General features: G+C 40.3%; 1 protein-coding gene across 1 annotated transcript in view; it reads right to left on the bottom strand.

The window, feature by feature from the left end:
- Positions 1-13,258, bottom strand: part of LOC143974836 (complement C3-like) — a 332,677-nt gene that overhangs the window by 58,716 nt on the left and 260,703 nt on the right. Inside the window, exons 28-29 of the mRNA XM_077476590.1 lie at positions 8,344-8,497; positions 3,517-3,680 (exon numbers count right to left, since the gene is read on the bottom strand). Coding sequence (XP_077332716.1) covers positions 3,517-3,680; positions 8,344-8,497 — 318 coding nt within the window. The remainder of the gene's footprint in view (positions 1-3,516; positions 3,681-8,343; positions 8,498-13,258) is intronic.

The raw sequence follows: 13,258 nt of genomic DNA, 5'->3' as shown, positions 1-13,258 counted from the left end.
ATTTGTTCTGTGTCTCTGAGCACAGTTTCAACCGGATGATTCGTTCTGTGTCTCTGCGCACAGTTTCAACCGGATGTTGTGAATCTGCCATTGTGAGCCATATTTATAGTATGTCCTCTTTTGTTTACCTTTTTTCCCTTCTTCAATATGGAATTCTTTAGGTTTTGCCATTAGTTAAGATGGCGGTGTAGGCCGGACCTTGCATCTCAGAACGAGGTCTGGGTATAAATGGTGGTGCGTTGCTACGTTGCCCGTTCCCCATTGATAACGTCACCTATGACGAAACGCGTCTGGGAAGGTACGCAGTGACGCCACCACGCTTTACGAGGGGAGGACGTGACGCTTTTTTGAATGCCGGCCGGCTGTTACGATTTGATGCTGTTTTAACAAGTTCGTATGTAAGTGCATTATTTTAATCTCTAAATAAACTATGTGAATGGTTTTACGCTATGGAGGTACTTTTTTCTTTCTGGGGCTGACGTTGGAGAAACAACTGATTGCTGACCGTCAGAGTTTCTTAGTGCTGTGATGCTGCCATCCACCGGGGATAGTGGAATCGTCAGGAGATCATAATTTATCTTAGCTATATTATACTGAGGCTATTATTTTATCTACATCTGGTAAGCGCATCAATATCCTGGTGACGGGCACTTGTTTGCAGTTGTGTTTGGATCCACTGCGGTGACCTGATAAGCACGGACAATCTGGATTTTATTTTCCTGTCCCAGCTCTTTGCAAATTGCTGTATATTATTTTTACTTCTTTCACAATTTCTTGCAGCTGTATTTGTGTAAAGTTAATGTAAAAATTTTTTTAGGTAACATATATATTCATCTTCTGTGTGGGCTACCAATTCCCTATTTATATTTCCCGGTGTGGTTTTGCAACATAGAATAGGTCCATTGGCGCAGCTTTTCTAATTCTTTTATATTTGTTCCAGTGTGTGTATCCCACTTAGAGCTGCAGCCTTTATTTTTCGTTTTCTATATTTCTTTTTAATAGCTACTTTTTTTCCTGAGCGCAGTTTATTTTTATTTTCTAATTCCCCCTCCTTGTTGGCATAGAGACACAGGGTGGGATAAACTTTACATCCAATAACATAAGGCACAAGTACATTCAAACTTTTCAACATATCTATAAACAAAATCTGGGCATGCAGCCAACAACTAGTGGTACTAAAACATTTAACTTTTCAACAACTATTCACAACAGCAATTGGGCATACACATCACTTCCTACATGGCAAGACCTGTTAAAGGAGCTTCTCTCCTATGACTTGGGCATGCGTGCCTGCACGCAGTTCAAATGTCCAATGTCAGTGTTCTATTCATAGTGTAAACAACCTGGCTGGTTCAGGGGTTAAATGAAATACTGAGTCCAGGGGTGGAGTACTGAGTCTGATTAGTGCAGATCAGACTGGACTTCTCAGGTCACCCTGTGCCCCTAATAGAGAGAGGGTAACTTACACATAAGAGGGGCCTGGAGAGCTGAACCATGAGTCTCCTGACACTCTAAGGTAAGCTAGGTTCCATGGGCCCCCCGCCCAAAGTGACTCCCGTTACAGTGTTTTTCATGGAAAAATTGTGGGAAAAAAGCTATACCTCTGACAGGGAAACAAGGCTAAGTGACTTAACTATACACAAAAACATAGGAACTGGGGTGCAAAAAAATGGCAGGTGCTCTGAACTGATGAGTCAAAATTTTTAATATTTGGCTGCCGCAGGAGGCAGTTTGTTCACCAAAGGGCTGGAGAGCAGTACAATAATGAGTATCTGCAGGCATCAGTGAAGCATAATGGAGGTTTCTTGCAAATTTAGGCTTGCTGTTCTGCAAATGTAGTTGGAGATTTGGTCGGGATCAATGAGGTCCTCAATGTTGAGAAATAGAGGCACACACTTATCCATAATGCCATACCATCAGGGAGGTGTAAGCTCAACATAAGCATAAAGAAGTACAGTGATTGGTACAGAAGTACACAAGAAGTACATGTTCACAGTTGACTATCTTTAGCATAAAGAGAAGGAAGGAGTCCCGAAAGTGATGGTTTGGCCCCACAAAGCCCTGTTCTCAACATCATCAACGTACAGTACCTGCCAAGTCCCTTCAAAAACTGTGTGCAAGTATATGCTACCTAGAAGAATTGATGCTGTTCTGAGGGGAAAGGATGGTCATGCCAAATATTGATTTGGATTTCTCTTCTGTGCATTTAATTAAAATTTTGTTAATTGGTAAAAAAATAAACTATTAACACTTACATTTCTGCAAGAACACCTTAATTTATAGCATATATATATATATATATATATGTATATGTGTGTGTTTGTTTGTGTTTGTTTGTGTATATATATATATATATTATTATTATTATTATTATACAGCGCCAACAGTTTGCTCAGCGCTTTATATATACATATATAGAGAGAGAGAGTATACAGTAAAACCTTGGATTGCAAGCATAATTTGTTCAGGAAACATGCTTGTAATCCAAAGCACTTGTATAGCAAAGAAAATTTCCCCATAACAAATAATGCAAACTCAGATGATTAGTTCCACAACCACAAAAAGATTATAGCAATGTGATGGCAGCCTCCACAAGGGGATTAGAAGCAAAATCTAGCAGGAGCTACAGAGTATAAAAGAGAAGAGAGTTCCTCTAAGTGTAGCAATATGGTAATGCCGTGTACACCCAGTCAGAATGTCCAACAAACGTTCGATGTGGGCTTGTTGTTGGAAATTTCGACCGTGTGTACGCTCCATCGGACATTTTTTGTTGGAATTTTTTTTCAGTTTAGATTTGTCATCCATGTGACAAAATGAAAAGTATGCCATTTGCAATATACTTTGCATAAAATATTTAATTTGCATTTCATTTTAATGGTTCAAAGAAAGTCAAGCAAAATGGTCGGCCCTCACGCATGTTCACTTGATGAAATCTGACCCTCTTTGAAAAAAGTTGACACCCCTGACATAGACCATCCTCCGCACTGCCGGCTCTCACCGTTGTCAATCTGCAATTGTGACCGGGAAGACTACCCCCGCAGTAGAGTGATCTGAAAGCAAGGCTTGAATCGCTCGTGGAGCGCAGTATGGAAGGGATGACGTTGATGGCGGTGCGGAGGATGGTCTATGTGGACAGCTTTACCCCAGATGCCTGCCTATTTAGCCTGTTTTAAACATCGACCATGTGAGATGTTAAATGTTGTACTTTCATTAAATGTAACATATTGCTACACTTAGAGCAGCCTCCTTTCTCTTTTATACTCAGTTGTGACATGACACTACTTGTACAGTATATCAAGACATCGCTTGTTTATCAAGTCAAAATGTATTAAAATGTTTTGCTTGTCCTGGTTGTGTGTGTGTGTGTGTGTGTGTGTGTGTGTGTATATATAGATATATATATATATATATATATATATGTGTGTGTGTGTGTGTTATTTTTTCGTTTTGTTTTTCTTTTAATGTCATGTCAAAAATTAATCAATATAAGATGACTAATTATTAATGAAAAGTCACCTGTGTAGAAGCGTAGCCTCCTCCAAAACTCCTTACGCCTACAAGCCAATTGGCTATTTTCTGGGCTTGCTCGTATTTTCCCCGTTTCAGTTTCTGAAGTAGGGCATAGCCAGTAGCTTCCACAGTATAATAACCTGATTTCTCAACTTCCCAGACAGTACCAGCTTAAAAAAAAAAAAAAAAACAGAGAAACATTAGTTTAATTACTTTGATGGAATGATCAACTCATTTACAATATAATAGAGTATATCTAAGACAGTAAATACATAGGCAGCGTAGCATGTCTGCTTCCCCAGCATAAAGTCCTTATATAACCTGAGGAGAAAAGGTAAATTGTGTCTATACAGTAATTTGTTAGTTTATTAAAAGCAAGTTCACTGAGAAAAGGAAAGTGTATTCTTCACTAAGAGGATGATGTTTTGTGATTTTGTTTATATTTTTTTCTTTACTTATTAGGCCCCATGCACAGTGAGAATTTTAGCCCATTTAGGCTCTGGTGTTTAGTTGCAGGTAGAACGCACACGCACACAATCCATCTTTGCTGCCTGCAGCCTGTCAAACTTTATGACTGGCTCAATGGGACTGGTCAGTGCATCTAGCTGTAAAAACATGTAGGGCAATATGCGCCTAATTATGAAAGTTTGAAACAAACAACAAGTGTTCATTCCAAACATTCATCCTTTAGTACATACAACCCTAAACACTAGTACTGCTAGGTTCTACAGGGCTGGATGGTGCATCTAATGGCATGAACATTTAGGCCTCTTGCACACTGCAGCTTGAAAAAGTTCAGTACAGCTTATTTTTTTTACTGAGCTAAAATACAGCCCATTAATTGTAATATGCCTATGCACAATTGTGCGTAGATTATTTTTTTTTTTTTAAATCACCATTTATGGTCAGTAATTAACACCTCATGCGTGCAAATGTCCATTAACATTTTGTGAATGCAAGAATAAGTTTGCGCATCTGAGCGAAAATGTGTGAAAATCTGAGCAAATACATACAAGAGAAAACATGAAAAATGGATGCTCAAACAGGAGTTTCGTGTGCAAAAGGCCTTAAGCTCTCTGTGCCCACTGCCCAAAGCTAAATGCCACAGTCTCATGCATCGAGGCCAAATGCCCACTATGTTTGGGGCCTTATGGTCAGGAATGAATAATTAGAAATTAAAGACATTTTGTATACACATTATTATGAAATACTGCAAATAAATATTGTGCATTTTCACATTCAACCAAAAAAGTGGAGCTTGTTCAGTTCCCTTTCACATTTGTCCGGTACTTCCTTAGCTCAAGCTGACATTTACACTCCCCAAGAATGTGACAGAACAGTAACTTAACCAGGGCTTCATTGGATGTTTCAATATCTGTATGGATGTCACATCACTTCCTCAAATTCAATCTTTCTAAAACTGAGCTTGTAATATTTCATCCTCCTCTATCCCTTCCCCATTACTTTACCATTAAAATCAACAGCACAACCATTGATCCCACCACACATGCCAGGGTGCTAGGTGTAATCCTAGATTCTGACCTCTCCTTCAGCCCCCACACCTACTCACTGGCTATATCTTGCCACCTCAACCTTCAACATTTCACCCCTTTCTGACTAGTGACACCACAAAACAATGTATTTACGCCTTGGTTATATCCCGCCTTGACCACTGCAACTCCCTCCTAACTGGTCTACGTTTACACACGCTATCCACATTTAGCCTATTATGAATACTTATATACTTTTCTAACTGATCCGAGACTACTGCCCCTTTCTGCCAATCTCTTAATGGGCTTCCACTAGTCCAACGTATAAAATTCGAAATACTAACCACAACATACAAAGCCATCCACCACATCACCCCCGTTATATCACCAACTTCATCTGCAGATATTGCACAAATCGTCCGCTCTGCTCTTCCCAGAACATCTTGCATTCTAGCTCCCCTGTTACCTCCTCCCACGCCCCCCTCCAGGACTTTTCCAGAAACTCGTCCAACCTCTGGAACTCCATACCCCAATATGCCCTGTCAGCTCCTACCCTGTCCTCCTTTACGTGATCCTTGGAAACTAATTTATTCAGGGAAGCCTACTCCACCTCCACCTAAAAAGCTGTACTTGAGTCACCTCCAATTTAGATTGTAAGCTCCATGAGCAGGGCCCTCCTTTTTCTTATGTATTGAACTGTATTGTACTGTCCCCCCTTATATTGTAATGTGCTGCGCAAACTGCTGGCTCTATATAAATCCTGTATAATAATAATAATAATGCGAGGCAGCATGTCTGGTACGAATTTGCTAAAACTACTGCCAAAATATTTTTTTTAGCATTAAGAAGGGTATATCTTTCTTTTGAGTTTTTAGTATTGTTTGTATCCCCAACACTGCCAGGGCAAGAATTAGAATAGACAATTATAGTAGAAGAAGCAAAAAACAAAATAAAGATTTTATATTCATGTATGTACAATGTAAAGTAGTGAGTGTACAGCTTGTATAACAGTGTAAATTTATACAGTATGTATATGTGTATATATATATATATATATATTGTGAGCTACTGTATGTATATACAGTATCTCACAAAAGTGTGTACACCCCTCACATTTTTGTAAATGTTTCATTAGAACTTTTCATGTGACAACACTGAAGAAATGACACTTTGCTACAATGTAAAATAGTGAGTGTACAGCTTGTATAACAGTGTAAATTTGCTGTCCCCTCAAAATAACTCAACACACAGCCATTAATGTCTAAACCGCTGGCAAACAAAAGTGAGTACACTTAAGCCCAATTAGCCATTTTCCCTCCCTGGTGTCATGTGACTCATTAGTGTTACAAGGTCTGGGGTGTGAATGGGGAGCAGGTGTGTTAAATTTTGGTGTTATCGCTCTCACTCTCTCATACTGGTCACTGGAAATTCAACATGGCACCTCATGGCAAAGAACTCTCTGAGGATAAGAAAAAAAGAATTGTTGCTCTACATAAAGATGGCCTAGGCTATAAGAACATTGCCAAGACTCTGAAACTGAGCTGCAGCATGGTGGCTAAGACTATACAACGGTTTAACTTGGAGGGTGATTTCAATATCATTATGGACCCTAAACTGGACTCTACATCTGAGAAAATAGGATTTTCATTTAAGGCATTGAAACAAGTGAAAAAACATCTGAGATTAGCCCATCTGGTGGATAGTTGGCAAGCTTATAATGAGGGAGGGAAGGATTATAGCTATTACTCAAAAACCCACAATGTATACTCGAGGTTGGATCTCTTTACTGTGGACCAGTATTATCTGGAACATGTATCAAGTGATGATTGGACCAATAACAATCTCTGATCATACGCCAGTGATAATGAAGTTTCTTCCGGTGGACTTAGCATTTGAACGAGTCATTATTGGATGACGAACACATATTGGAAGACTTACAAAATAAAATAATAAATTATTTTAAAGAAAACACATCAGGAGAAGAATTAGAGCAATCAATATGGGAAGCTAACAAATCAGTCACTAGAGGGGTATTAATACCGCATGGCTCAAGAATTAAAAGAGAAAAGAGGAAGGAGTTAGAAGATCTATTAGGAGGAATCCATGAGCTAGAGATAAAACATAAGAATAGTCTGGATCCCAGGGAAGCAAGACAACTAGATAGGCTTAGAGGAGAGTTTACTACATATCTAGATAGGAAAACTAAGGATAAATATAGATTTTTTTACAGATAGATTCTATGAAGGTGGGAATAAAAGTGGCAAATTATTAGCTAATCAATTGAAAAAACAGCATGAATCCTCCCACGTTCATGGTATCCAATTAAATAATAAATTGAGAATAGATACAAAATCCATAGCAAGGGAATTTGAGAATTTCTACAAGAACCTATATAATATTAAAATAATACCATCAGAAGTAAAAGGAGGGGACCAAATAGAGGAAATAAGACACAACGGTTTAACAGGACCGGTTCGACTCAGAACAGCCCTCACCATGGTCAACCAAAGCAGTTGAGTGCACGTGCTCAGCATCATATTCAGAGATTGTCTTTGGGAAATAGATGTGTAGCACTTACCCCCAAAGGAGCAACTGAATTTTTCTGGGCTTACCGATTACCTCCACCAGCTCGTACTCGTTGTCCTTCCCAGGGTTGATGACCCAGTAATTGTAGAGACCGACGCTTGAATTCCTTGTTAGGATTTTTATTTTGTATAAAACAAACTCAGTTTCTAAGTTGGGAATAAAGGGTATCAGAATGAAGTTTAGCTCAGGTGGACCGGAACCCAGAACCACTTGACTTCAGCACCTCAAGTATCCTCTCCCGGAATACACAGCGAGACAAACGCCCACTGATTGGCTCTGAGAGAGAGATTGGTATCCAGTGCGTCCAACCAGACTGCATTCCAAGGCTTCACACAGGTGAGAACCCCACCTATGACCAGGCAGAACCTTAATACAGCCCAGCCAAACTGATGACAAAGCATAATTTAGAACAATTAACCCCAAAACTCAACTACAGTTTTGGTCAAAAACTAGATTTGCAGACATAGCGCGTACTCATTAGGAGTACCAGCGCTACAGATGTATAAGTGCTGCCAGCATTGCTGCAGAGGTTGAAGGGGTGGGGGGGGGGGGTCACACGTACTGTGATATACTGAAGCTAAGAATGATCCCCTCCCTTCAGAGACTGGGCCGCAGGGCAGGATTCCAATATATATATATATATATATATATATATATATATATATATATATATATAATATATACAGTATATACATACATACATAAATATGCCAATGTTTCAAGTGTTTCACTCAAATATAATTGTGGTCATACTAACTTTTATCTGCAAAGCGATCAATGAAATCTTCATTTTCAGTGCTTCCCACTAAAGCCAGTGCATATGAAGTGATTACTGCACTGTATGTTTGTTTCAAAGATAATAGGTTTTTTTCAAGATATTTCTTGGCTTTCTGCATTGCATCTTGGACTTCCTAAAAATAAAGAGAAACATTTCAGTAATGGTCCTATGTCCTATCCTAGTTGAAAATTACAATAATACAAACAGGAAGCAAATGTTTAGTTTTTTCGAACCATTAAATAAAAATGAGTTTAATTGTCCTCTCAAAATCATATCAACATGTTTAAAACTTTTTCTTAATAAAGAACATGTTAAAACCTCTTTCCTTTTTTGACATCTGTTTCCCATTGCAAACGATTTCCCTTCAAATCCTATCCTGTAGACACAACAGGAATTAAAGTAAATCACTCAGGCAAATCCTCTTTTAGACAGTTGCCACCTTTGTAGCCTGGTGCTGGACTACAGAAACTTGGAGAAGCAGACATTTTGCTCTTTACAGTCAGTTTTAATTTTACTTTCAACAGCTATGCTGGTTGTTGTGTTGCACTATCCCCTCCATGCAGTAAGAGGAGAGCTATAGTCAGGAAAGCCTATGGATGTCTATGCAGAATGCTGAGGATCATGGGAAGTCCAGAACATAAACCATAGAATGGGACTCATGGACCCTTACACTACAGTTCACATAGTTACATTGAGGTGGAGGGGGAGTGATGGAATAGACTGCACTGGAAACAACTTCCTGTTGGCACCATGGCGGTCCATGTGAGTGCATCTGCCTGCGCGCCAAAAACATTACAGGAGAGCTGACCAATAGGAACTGGAGCCTGAGGGCGGTGACACCAGGGGCAGTGCTGTGGGGACTGTGGTGATTGCATCATTACCGCTTTTGCTGGAGGGAGATCATAGCATCCTCTCACCCTTCCTTTTACTCTTCTGATCACTGGAGCCCTCTGTGTAAAGGTGTCCCTTTTCTTCAGTGAGAACTTTACAGTCGCATCACAGGAAATTGTGAAAGGGCTGACTGGCCATTATTTGCATACTGATAGCAGAGACTGATTTGCAGGAAGCAGGGCACTTAGTACATAAAATAGCACCTATACTGCATGCTGGTTTATCAAGACATGTTTAGTGTCCTAACACTTCTTAAAGGGTCCCAAATATAGCCAGCAGAACACAATAATAGACTAAATAGTACCCCACCCCCATGCAGTTATTCCAATGCACAATTCCCAAAACTCCCAATGCACACGTTCCAGAAGAAATGTGTAAGCGAGTGCTGCAGCGACCACAGGCAGGAACCAAAAACAGTCAAAGTCAGACAAAGTTACCAGCACTCAGTCCATTGATCTCCAGAATGGGTCCAAAGCTTTAATCAGTGATCACATTATTACAGAAAAAGGAATGTTTTGGGGCCTTGCAGGTCCCCTTCATCAGGCATGGGACACACATGTCTGATGAAGGGGTCCTGCGAGGCTCCAAAATGTTACTTCAGCTGTAATAATGTGCTTGAATAAATCTTTGGACCCATTCTGGAGATCCATGGTGTGCTATTCACATTCTCTTTAGGGCAGCAACTAATGATTTTTTTCATAATTAATTGGTTGCCGATTATTGTTTTGATTAATCGAATAATCGGATAAAAAAAAAGCAAAAATGTTTGGTGCATAATTTATTTAAAATGTAAAGTTTAAAAAAAGACACATTTATTATTGAATATCTACAGTGCCTTGTTAAAGTATTTATCCCCCTTGGCATTTTTCGTGTTTTGTTGCCTCACAACCTGGAATTAACATGGATTGTTTGAGGATTTGCATCATTTAATTTACAGAACCTGCCCAGAACTTTGAAGTTTTTTTGTTTATTTTTTTAATTGTGAAGCAAACAACAAATAGAACAAAATAACAGAAAAAGTCAATGTGCATAACTATTCATCCCCCAAGTCAATAATTTATAGAGCCGCCTTTTGCGGCTATCACAGCTCCAAGTCCCTTTGGCTAAGTCTCTATGAGCTTGCCACATCTTACCACTGGGATTTTTGCCCATTCCTCCTTGCAAAACTGCTCCAGCTCCTTCAAGTTAGATGGTTTGCGCTTGTGAACAGCAATCTTTAAGTCTGACCACAGATTTTCTATTGGATTGAGGCCTGGGCTTTGACTAGGCCATTCCAACACATTTACATGTTTTCCGTTAAACCACTCAAGTGTTGCTTTTAGTGGTGTGCTTGGTGTCATTGTCCTGCTGGAAGTTGAACCTCCATCCTAGCCTCAAATCAATGCAGCACAGTGGTGTAGTGGTTAGCACTTTAACCTGCCTGGAGTTTGCATGTTTTGCCTGCGTGGGTTTCCTCCGGGTACTCCGGTTTCCTCCCACACTCCAAAGACATGCTGGTAGGTTAATTAGACCCTCTCAAAAAATTGGCCAAATATGTGTATGTTGTATGTGTTTGAAAGCTAGTCAGGACCCCACGGGGTAAAGGACCGTGCTATACCACAGATGGACACCGGCAGCAAAAAGTGCCCTGAGGCGATTCAGTTCGCATAGGCAGCACTATACAAGTCATTCATTCATTCAAATCACACACAGAGTGGTGCAGGTTTTACTCAAGAATATCCCTGTATTTAGCACCATCCATCTTTCCCTCAACTCTGACCAGTTTCCCAGTCCCGACTGCTGAAAAACATCCCCACAGCATGATGCTGCCACCACCATGTTTCATTGTGGGGATGGTGTTCTTTGGGTGATGTGATGTGTTGGTTTTGCGCCAGACATTGCGTTTTCTTTGATGGCCAAAAAGTAAAATTTTAGTCTCATCAGACCAGAGCACCTTCCTCCACACATTTTGGGAATCTCCCACATGCCTTTTTTGCAAACTCAAAATGTGCTATTTTGTTTTTTGCTGAAAGTAATGGCTTTCTTCTGACCACTCTGCCTTAAAGCCCAACTCTATGGAGCATACGGCTTATTGTTGTCCTATGTACAGATACTCCAGTCTCTGCTGTGGAACTCTTCAGCTCCTCCAGGGTTACCTTAGGTCTCTGTGCTGCCTCTCTGATTAATGTCCTCCTCGTCCGGTCTGTGAGCTTTGGTGTGCGGCCGTCTCTTGGCAGGTTTGCTGTTGTGCCATGTTCTTTCCATTTGGTTATGATATATTTGATGGTGCTCTTAGGAATCATCAAAGATTTGGATATTTTTTATAACCTAACCCTGACTTGTACTTCTCAACAACATTGTCCCTAACTTGTTTGGAGTGTTCCTTGGTCTTCATGGCAGTGTTTGGTTAGTGGTGCCTCTTGCTTAGGTGTTGCAGCCTCTGGGGCCTTTCAAAAAGGTGTGTATATGTAATGACAGATCATGTGACACTTAGATTGCACACAGGCGGACATCATTTGACTAATTATGTGACTTCTGAAGGTAATTGGTTGCACCAGAGCTTTTTTATGGGCTTCATAACAAAGGGAGTGAATACATATGCACATGCCAATTATCCGTTTTTTTTCTGAAAAATTGTTTTATGTATTTATTGTTCTAATTTTACTTCACCAACTTAGACTATTGTGTTTTGATCCATCACATATAATTCAAATTAAAAAAACATTGAACTAAAGGCTGTAATGTAACAAAATAGGTAAAAAGCCAAGGGGGTGAATACTTTTGCAAGGCACTGTATATGCAGTGGTAAATAAAATAACCAGCTATATATACAGTATCTCACAAAAGTGAGTACACCCCTCACATTTTTGTGAATATTTTATTATATCTTTTCATGTGACCACACTGAAGAAATTACACTTTGCTACAATGTAAAGTAGTGAGTGTACAGCTTGTATAACAGCGTAAATTAGCTGTCCCCTCAAAATAACTCAACACACAGCCATTAATGTTTATACCGCTGGCAACAAAAGTGAATACACTCCTAAGTGAAAATGTCCAAATTGAGCCCAATTAGCCATTTTCCCTCCCGATGTCATGTGACTCCTTAGTGTTACAAGGTCTCAGGTGTGAATGGGGAGCAGGTGTGTTAAATTTGGTGTTATCGCTCTCACTCTCTCATATTGGTCACTGGAAGTTCAACATGGCAGCTCATGGCAAAAAACTCTCTAAGGATCTGAAATAAATAATTGTTGCTCTACATAAAGATGGCCTAGGCAATAAGAAGATTGCCAAGACCCTGAAACTGAGCTGCAGCATGGTGGCCAAAACCATACAGGGGTTTAACAGGATAGGTTCAACTAAGAACAGGCCTCGCCATGGTCGACCAAAGAAGTTGAGTGGACGTGCGCAGCGTCTTATTCAGAGGTTATCTTTGGGAAATAGATGTATAAGTGCTGCCAGCATTGCTGCAGAGGTTGAAGGGGTGGGGGGTCAGCCTGTCAGTGCTCAGACCATACGCTGCATCAAATTGGTCTGCATGGCTGTCGTCCCAGAAGGAAGCCTCTTCTAAAGATAATGCACAAGAAAGCCCGCAAACAGTTTACTGAAGACAAGCAGACTAAGGACATGGATTACTGGAACCATGTCCTGTGGTCCGATGAGACCAAGATAAACTTATTTGGTTCAGATGGTGTCAAGCGTGTGTGGCAGCAACCAGGTGAGGAGTACAAAGACAATTGTGTCTTGTCTACAGTCAAGCATGGTGGTTGGAGTGTTATGGTTTGGGGCTGCATGAGTGCTGTTGGCACTGGGAAGCTGCAGTTCATTGAGGGAACCATAAATGCCAACATGTACTGTGACATACTGAAGCAGACCACGATCCCCTCCCTTTGGAGACGGGGCCACAGGGTAGTATTCCAACATGATAACGACCCCAAACACACCTCCAAGACGACCACTGCCTTGCTAAAGAAGCTGAGGATAAAGGTGATGTACTGGCCAAGCATGTCTCCAGACCTAAACC

This window comes from Lithobates pipiens, unplaced genomic scaffold, assembly GCF_037356315.1.
Source record: "Lithobates pipiens isolate NorthernLeopardFrog02 unplaced genomic scaffold, aLitPip1_a1.2 Scaffold_13, whole genome shotgun sequence".
NCBI classification, from domain to species: domain Eukaryota; kingdom Metazoa; phylum Chordata; class Amphibia; order Anura; family Ranidae; genus Lithobates; species Lithobates pipiens.
Note: the sequence above shows the minus strand (reverse complement) of the source record. Positions and strands in the feature narration are given on the sequence as shown.